This window comes from Ruditapes philippinarum, unplaced genomic scaffold (genome assembly GCF_026571515.1).
Source record: "Ruditapes philippinarum isolate M1 unplaced genomic scaffold, ASM2657151v2 ctg734_1_1_1_1, whole genome shotgun sequence".
Taxonomy (NCBI): domain Eukaryota; kingdom Metazoa; phylum Mollusca; class Bivalvia; order Venerida; family Veneridae; genus Ruditapes; species Ruditapes philippinarum.
Window position 1 is genome coordinate 30,702 of NW_026855182.1, and position 9,564 is coordinate 40,265.

General features: G+C 32.0%; 1 protein-coding gene across 1 annotated transcript; it reads right to left on the reverse strand.

Annotated features, from left to right (window-relative positions):
• Positions 1 to 2,414: 2,414 nt before the first annotated feature.
• LOC132742342 (zinc finger protein 596-like) lies at positions 2,415 to 8,726 on the reverse strand. The gene is made up of 4 exons (XM_060730713.1): positions 8,400 to 8,726; positions 7,692 to 7,764; positions 5,061 to 5,391; positions 2,415 to 2,501 (listed from the first exon to the last, which is right to left on the reverse strand). Exons 1-4 carry the CDS (start codon positions 8,605 to 8,607, stop codon positions 2,415 to 2,417), a joined length of 699 nt encoding a protein of 232 aa, XP_060586696.1. The 5' UTR covers positions 8,608 to 8,726.
• Positions 8,727 to 9,564: the final 838 nt, after the last annotated feature.

Below are 9,564 nucleotides of genomic sequence, written 5' to 3' on the forward strand. Positions count from 1 at the left end.
TGCTTCTTTAAAATAATTTCATCAATCATTAGTTTTGTTCTTTTGAAGTTTTGATTGCAATTAATGAAATATTACATCTTTAAAACTACACTGAATGGACATGTTTCTCTATATCAAGGTGTTACATTTTCTTTTAGATTGATACAGTATATATAAATTGAAAGATTTCTATAGCATATTCCTACACTGCTTTCATATGTTTACAGATTGTGTAGTCCAGATACTGTAGTGTGGAATTATGTAATACAGTGTGCAGCTACCTAGTGGAAATATCAAACAAGAATGACTTTTGAAATGTATTTAGTTGTATGAAAATCAAATACAGATAAGTGAAACAAAAATCTCAATTATTATTTTGTCAAATATCAAAAAGAACAGGAATCTGGGTGGACTTTTATTTTTATTTCAGGGTGGGATTTGCAAAATTTTGGGGCGGGATAATAACAGGAGGAAAAAAGTCTGGCCTGATTTTTTAAACAGAAATCAGGGTGAATTATGGCTCATTTAAATATTTCAAATTAATCCCACCCTGAAATTACTCTTAATTTAAATAGAAGTAAATCTATTTTTAGAAATCTGTGTGAGTGAAAATTCTGCCCTGGATTTCCGTTTCAGGGTGGTATTTTTTCTGGCTCATTTAAATATTTCGTTGAATCCACCCTGAAAAGACTCTTTATTGTATACTAAAAAATCTAAAAATAGATTTCTGTCTTCTCTATAGTCAACTGAATAGCTTAAAAAACCTGGCTGGGAATAAATTTCTGATCCCATGTCAAATCAGGGTGTAGTCAGGGTAGGCATTTTCGTACAGGTAAAAGCGAGTATTTATTCAATATCAATATATACAGGTCTGAAGAATCCCTACAATCAAAACAAAATTTAATAATTTGAGCTGCGCCATGACAAAACCAACATAATGCGTTTGCGACCAGCATGGAACCAGACCAGCCTGCGCATCCGCGCAGTCTGATCAGGATCCATGCTGTTCGACTTCAAACCTTATTGGAGTAAGACAAACTGATAGCGAACAGGATGGATCCTGATCATTATACTGTGCGGATGCGCAGGCTGGTCTGGATCCATGCTGGTCGCAAACCCACTATGTTGGTTTTGTCATGGCGCTGCTCAAATATAATTTTAAAAGATTCGGACATTTTTCTGACAAATTTAATAATTTGAGCTGCGCCATGACAAAACCAACATAATGCGTTTGCGACCAGCATGGAACCAGACCAGCCTGCGCATCCGCGCAGTCTGATCAGGATCCATGCTGTTCGACTTCAAACCTTATTGGAGTAAGACAAACTGATAGCGAACAGGATGGATCCTGATCATTATACTGCGCGGATGCGCAGGCTGGTCTGGAACCATGCTGGTCGCAAACCCGTTATGTTGGTTTTGTCATGGCACGGCTCAAATATAATTTTAAAAGATTCGGACATTTTTCTGACAAACGCAGAAAACGTCTGTACAGCTTCCGCTTTTATTCACTTTAGAGTACAATGAAACCAACAAACTTGTTTGTGACACATCATTCTTTTGAAACTGTCCTTTAAAAAGAAATGACCAGACAGCTTCTTTCATACTGCATTAAATCTTGTATCGTGGCTCTCTTTTCTATACATATTGTTGATAAAAATAATAAAAAAAACCTTTAAGACAGAAATATTCTACTATTTTATTTCACAAGTAAAGTAATATATACAAATCATTACTGATACAAAAACAGTCAGATAAGTTTTGGAAAAATGAAATAATATTATGACCTTTATCAATAGGATATAAGTTCTCAAAACAAAACTACCGTAAAATTTGATGGAAAATTAAAATGTTGACATATTTTAATTACGGGATAGTTCTTCAATTAAATGTTTACCTTTTTATTTGTTTGGGTCGTCAGACCAAACAAATAATGGTAGCGAAATTTCAGAGCCTAATGCTGTTAATTGCAAATGCCTAAAGAAGGCCACTTTTTTAAAGCGGTTACTTCCCTTTATATGTACACTAACGCCAAAAAAATTAAGGGGAGATCAATGCGTAAAGATTGTCAAATGACAGGCGCATTAATTTTCAAGCAAAGTAGTTCCCGAATGGTCGAAGATTTCTAATATTGTTTTATTCTTTATAGATATGAACATGCTTACAGTAAGCTCCATGATTATTTACATCTGTGTTTAGCATCGAAATAATAAGTTACAAACCCTAATTTAGAATAATATGGTTTTCTTCAGGCCGTTCAATGTCTTGTTCAATTTAGGCCATTTTGTGTTCTGTTTGCTTTTTTTAACGGCTTTTAATTATTCATTCATTTAATACATTCAGATGCACCACCATATGTTTAGTCAAATTTCCTTTCAAAAGGAAATGTTTGTGACAAATTTGACACTGATGCGGTTTCTCGCCAGTGTGTATTTTCATGTGTTCACGCATGTTGAATTTTCTAGAGAAAGGTTTTCCACACATTGGGCAAGGATGCTTTTGTACACCGACTTCTTCAGCATCTGAAAGATTTACAAATAAAAAATAGTTTTACATCAATCTGATAATTATGTTTTTTTTAAAGGTGTCAAAAGAACCCAGTTCTATATTATCAACTTCTATACATGTATATACAAGCCTGAAAACTCTTTTCTAAATTTTTTTACCATTTTTTGAAAGATTATGTCATTTTCTGACAAACACAACAAAAAGAGCTTGTACATCTTTCAATTATCTATGGTAATTTTAGAGTACAAACAAACTTGTGACAATGGTATATACATGTAGAACCAAATTAAATATCACTAAGAGCAGGTGTGAAATCGGACCATTCTACTGTCAGACTGTTGATTAAAATTTAGACTTTAAATTGAAAATTCCAAATTCAAACAAAGAAAAGTTTAGAGGACAATTGCAAATTGTGTTTGTTTTGTTGAATTTAAGTAAAACCAACACTGTTTATGTCAAACAGCAACTTTCCAGCTTTACTGGTGGAGGAAGACCTCAGGTGTGCCCAACTTGTTTAATTAAGCACAATATTCTAAAATTAGAAACCCTGGAAATGACCTAGCTTCTTTCTGGCACACAGAATTCAGTCTTAGGAAGTGAATTTATGCTCACATATAATTTATTATTCTTATGTGTTTCATTAACCTACATCAATATTGTGCAAAAACACTAAAAAAATTCAAGACATTATTTTAAATGATCCTGCAAAAAAAACAAAAATACTTACTACAACTTAATTTTTTAACCAGAATTTGTCTGTTTGATAAGCATTGATATTCTTAATTTACCAACTTTCCTTTGTGCATAATTCGACACATAATTTAATACATAAATAATGAACAACAAAGTTGACATAACATTTATTTTTTATATACATTGTCTATAAAAAAAGTGATTTAGCATGATTAAATTAAATTGCATATTACTTATCAATACAACAGATGTCGTTACTTATACAGTTCCATTGTGATAACTTCCTAAGCATTTTACAGTTTACTTGTTTCTTATAAAAATTGTAACCTCAACTCTGGGCCAGGCCAGTATAAACATTAACTTAGGGCCAGGTCAAACTTTAACTCAGAGCTGGGCCACTCTATCTTTAACTCACAACTTGTAAATCTTAACTTTCACTCCTGAGAGTGTGCATGGCAAGAGTAACTTCAACTCAAAACCGTCCTGTGTGACTTTAACTCAGACCTAGGCAAGTATAAATGCAACGTAGAGCTTAAATCCAGTATAACTTTAACTCAGAGTCATCCTTGTATAAACCAACCTTAACTTTAGAGTAATCTCAGTATAACAAACTCAAAGCAAGGCAAGTAAAACCTGAATTCAAAGCAAGGCAAGTAAAACCTTAATTCAAAGCAAGGCAAGTAAAACCTTAATTCAAAGCAAGGCAAGTAAAACCTTAATTCAAAGACAGGCAAGTAAAACCTTAATTCAAAGACAGCCAAGTAAAACCTTAATTCAAAGACAGGCAAGTAAAACCTTAATTCAAAGACAGGCAAGTAAAACCTTAATTCAAAGACAGGCAAGTAAAACCTTAATTCAAAGACAGCCAAGTAAAACCTTAATTCAAAGACAGCCAAGTAAAACCTTAATTCAAAGACAGCCAAGTAAAACCTTAATTCAAAGCAAGGCAAGTAAAACCTTAATTCAAAGACACCTGCAAGTATAAATTTGGCTCAAATGTATAAATTCAATCCAGAGTCAGGTCAGTATAACTTCCACTTAGAGTGATCCCTGTGTAATTAAATCAGAGCAAGGCAAGTATAATTTTAATTCAGAGCCCAGGCCAGTTTATTATATTGAAATCGTGCCATTTACAAAAAACCCAAAATAATGGGGTTTTCCCACTAGCATGGGTCCAGACCAGCCCCGCGCATCCCCGCCCGTCTGATTTAGGATCCATTTCTGTTGGTTACCCCTTTTTTACAAATAGGGGTTGGTAAACCCAAAAAGCATGCCTGATAAAACCCGGGGAAAGCGAAAGGGGGTCTGGTCCAGCTGGTCCAAAAACCCATGTTGTTTTGTCTGGCGGCTCATTTTTTTTTAATTTAAGTGCCACCCCCTTTCAAAGCTTTATTTTTGGTTTCCCCGTCTTTTTTAAAATCTAAAATTGGGTGGCTGAAAGTTAAAAATTTTATCATCAGAAACTGTTAACCTTTGATGGGAATTAAACAATTCAAAAAAATAAAACAAATCTTTTGGGGTAAATTTTTAATGATTTTGGCCTGGGTTAAAAGTTTTAATTTTTAAAATCTAAAAAAATATTGAAGATCCACTTGCAATGTCCCCAAAACTTTTAACCCCATTGTTTTTCATGTACATTAAAACATCAAACAATTTTTAATTTTCTCCTAAAAGGAAAAAATTTTTTTAAAAGAGCTCCCAAAACCAAAAAAAAATCCCTTAATTTTTTACACAACCCAAAATGTAAAAAAAATCTAAAGGGTTAAATGTTGTAAATTTTTTACCACAGGGGTTTAAAAAGGGTTTCCCCTGAAAAGTCTTTAAAAATTTTTTTTTACAGAAATTTTTGTTCAAACTAATTTTAAGAATTTCAAAAAAACAAATTTTAAAACCAAACCCATCTGAGTAAAGTTCATATGTTTCACTAAATGTCGTTTAAAATTATTCCTCAATGCGAAAGCTTTCCCGCAAATGTCACATTTGAACGGCTTCTCTCCAGTGTGCGTGACCTTGTGTTGATTGAGCCCTTGTTTGTGCCGGAACTTTTTTCCGCAAACTTCACAAGCATGCTGGTAAAACTGTTCATTCTCCTTCCTGTGCATACCCCATAGTTGACCATCTGGGCTGTGTTCGCCTGGAAGTGAAAAATATAAAAAATGTAAGTTCACTTGAATGTACCGACTTTGACTAAAACATAACGCTAGAAACATTCTGTAATAATAAATTATCTTAAAACAAAGTATTAGTTCTGTATATTGTCTTGAAGTTAAGGTTTATTTGAGAATGATTAAATTTCCTTTTATCTGCCAACAATTTCTTCAAAATGGACGTCCTACTTTCTTAGGAAAATTATTCCTCTTACATAATAAGATATAATGTACTGTATAGTATTGCTCATTTTGTGTACCTTAGAAACACTTGAATCTACAGGAATAACAAGAGCTGTCCATAAGACAGCGTGCTTGACAATTCTTTGTTCTTGACTGTAAGAAAATGGGCGTAACTCTATAAATAATTAAATATGTAACTCATAGCTATGTGGTCAGTGCTCATCATGTAAGATCATCACAGAGAAGAAGTGTGTGAAGTTTCAACCCATCCATTCTGCAGTTTTGGAGATACCAACTTGCAAGGAAAAACTTAGTAATTTTAGTATGACTGCAATGTACAATAGATTCAAATGGTCAAGCTGAAATTCTAGATTGATTACCCTTCATCTATTAATAATATTAAAGCCTTACTTTATTTGTATACTTTGAATTTATAATCATTTCAATTTTAGAGGGATTTACATATAAATACACTACATTGAGCAATCATCCCAATACAGTCTTGTAATATAGCAGGTATGTCATATGCAAATCTTTTCTTAACCATATTGTGATAGTTTGTTTAGATACACTGTCAAGGTAAAGGTCATATAGAGACTTTCAAGCTTAATACTTGAACAGAAAGACCTCAGGTGTGCCCCTACAGGCATTATTTCAGGCACAAGTGGGCTTTCCCAGAGTATAACCACAGACATTCCTTAATCTAGGTGGATAGCTTCATCACATGACAGGATTTGAACTGACAATGGTGAAGGGCAAGTAATTTGAAATCAATGACCTTAACCACTCTGAGCTCAGGATGGCCCAAATCCTATTGTAAACTGAGCATTAAACCTCTTGAGGTTCACAATTTAATTCAATATTGGTAATTTATATCAGTAATTCACAAAGAAACTATACTCATTTTTACATTTTATTTAAGTAACATTCAACCATTTATTGTATTAACATAATAATATACAAAGGTGATATGGTATAATTTTTATTTACAATTAACTAGCAAAGATAACTTAAATTTTCCCATATAAAAAGTAAAGAATCAACAAAAGTTTTCACACTTATGACAGGGCCAGTCCTATAGATGAGTAAATACTAAAAATATCAAATTAGCACATGTAATTCAGTAAGAAAATGACAGCTAATAAATAAAGTATTATTAATGTCTGTGTCTTTAAAAATTAACAAAGAACTAAGAATTATCGCTAAATGCCAACCCTATAACCCCACAAATGTCCTTGACACGTGATTACCTGCAGGATACAGGTTAATTCAGGTTGAATTATTTTAAAAACCAATACAATAAAGTTAAATAAAGACAAATTACAGATTTAACCTACTTAACGATGATGATATATGAAAGGTTAGACTTCAAATTTATTGAGTGTTTGTATAAACTTATGCATGTTTGACACACAGAAATATCCATCTTGTAAAAAGAATGATGAGGTCACATCAAAACATGAAAAACTTGAATAGTGTTCATTTCATAGGAAATTAAAAATTGCAATCAGATTAAAATCAGCTTATAAATTAACAATATGCTTTTGGATTTGACAGGTCACCTTCTAAGTAACCTTTCAATCAGCCAATTTATAATAAAACTATAGCTTATCATATTTTTTTAAGTGAATTATTTCCCATATTTTTAAGGGTGGGAAACCAAAAACAGCCTTCAGGAGTGATTTTCACAATGGTGAATAAAAATTACAATGGCCTGTAAATAACAATGAATGAATGTAGATATAGCAATAAAATAGTAAAGTCAACTTACAAAGCCAGGGGTAGAATTTATTCAGAAAGTACACCTGACATACATTTCTATTGTGCATTGTATAATCAATGTTTTAGCATTTCTTACGTCCAAATGTCTCTTTGTTATGGCCAATTAAAGTGGTTTGCTTTAAGAAAGTTTTTTTTGAAAATCCATAATAAACAAAAGGCAAATCAGAGTTGGTGACTCTCAGATCTGTATGTTTAACAAAAGTTCTGAACTTATTAACTACAAAATATTGTCATTTTTTTTTTTATTACATTATGATGGAAAAGATAACTGATATTACATAATGGTTGACTTTTATTACTTAGGCATCAATTGTTACTAGTAACTGATAATTATATTATACAACATAATATAACAGTATACAGGCTGGCCTTTCAGTTCAAGCAGGTAAAAGATCTCACATTTCAGCAGATATGATAGCACACAGACTTTTCTTTCCGAGATTGTAACTTTTAACATTTTTTCTCCTCATGTCTTAAATAACAATTTAGACATTCATATCTCTTTTTTAACTTCCCTTGCTAATTCAATGATGCATTCTCAAGACAATGATTCATTTTACTTCCTTTGTTTTCTCAAGACAATCTTTCATTTTACTTCCTTTGTTTTCTCAAGACAATCTTTCATTTTACTTCCTTTGTTTTCTCAAGACAATCTTTCATTTTACTTCCTTTGTTTTCTCAAGACAATCTTTCATTTTACTTACTTTGTTTTCTCAAGACAATCTTTCATTTTACTTCCTTTGTTTTCTCAAGACAATGTTTCATTTTACTTCCTTTGTTTTCTCAAGACAATGTTTCATTTTACTTCCTTTGTTTTCTAAAGACAATGTTTCATTTTACTTCCTTTGTTTTCTCAAGACAATAATAAAATATATTGATTCATTTTACTTCCTTTGTTTTCTCAAGACAATGTTTCATTTTACTTCCTTTGTTTTCTCAAGGCAATGTTTCATTTTACTTCCTTTGTTTTCTAAAGACAATGTTTTGTTTTCTAAAGACAATGTTTCATTTTCCTGATTCACTTTCCATACTTTCCTACATATCTCCCTTGATTTTTCAAGACAATGTTGCATTTTCCTGTTTCCCACATACTTCCCTTAATTTCTCAAGATGAAGTTGCAATTTTCTGTTTCGATATATAATGAATTATCATATGCTTTTTCAAATTTCCTTTCAAACTAAAAAATTTTCCGCACACTTTGCATTTCCAGGGTCTAAATCCTGCGTGTGTTTTCATGTGTTCTCTTAGACGACATGGATGTTTGAACGACTTCCCGCATAAGAGGCAAGAATTGTCTGTTATATTCATAGCCATGGAGAGGTCTGGAGCGCCAGAAGTATTTGGTGAATATTGAACCTGTCCAAATGGATCACCATCTGAAATATTGAAATGACAAAGTTTTAAGCATCTGAACAATTTTATTTAATCCTTCAAGGTCCTGGAATACAGTTTCAAGTAATATCTTTTGAGTGCCCATACAGCATCACTTTATTTCTTCAATGCTAAATACAGTCTTATACACCATTCTAAGTCCAATACAGCTTTAAGTTAAATACATAGGCCCAATACAGATTTAATTTGGTCGATTAAAGCTAAATATTAATTTAAATTCTTCAAGGCAAAATACAGCTTTTAAATCTTCAAAGCTTAATTAAGGAAAATCTATCTGTTACAGATTAAGCTTAAAGGCTCAATATTGAGCTTTAAATTAAATCCTTAAAGGCCCAAAATGAATATAGATTTAAGTTAACCGTCACTACCACATAATTATTAGGAAATGAAATACAGTTTTCATTATCCTTAATTATAAGACTTTGTACTTGTTGTTGGAAGCTGATGTACAAAAGATGTGGAATAATTATGTAATACTTTTTACTTTTTTTCCGGGTTCTCATGACCTCCCTTTTTGATCTCTCTTAATTGTCAATTACATTTTTTCACCATTACATATATGTATATATATTTGTACTTTACTATAACCTTGTAAAATCTTTATTAAAATGTTGACAAACTGACACTATAATATGTTTTTGCATATTTTGAGATTTATTTGATTAAATTGCGTGGATTGAAAATGCACTTTGCATTATGTATAAATCACTTTCTTTGTTCATTCGAAAATTTAAAACCTTTTCAAAATTTCCATGAAAATAAGCAGGAATCTGAAGGCATTTGCTTTAAACATATTATATAAGATCCAGAAAATGGTGGCCAGGGGAGTTAATAACTGCTTGATTTTTAAAATGTTGGCCAGGGGAGATAATAACTGCT

Excerpts from the sequence above, each read along its gene's own strand:
- LOC132742342 (XM_060730713.1), bottom strand. The coding sequence starts at position 8,607 with ATGGCTATGAATATAACAGACAATTCTTGCCTCTTATGCGGGAAGTCG. Across the intron at positions 5,392-7,691 it reads GCTATCATATCTGCTGAAAT|AATGTTTCTAGCGTTATGTT; the intron begins GTGAGATCTTTT and ends TTATTATTACAG. Across the intron at positions 2,502-5,060 it reads TGGGTTTGGTTTTAAAATTT|ATGCTGAAGAAGTCGGTGTA; the intron begins GTTTTTTTGAAA and ends TAAATCTTTCAG.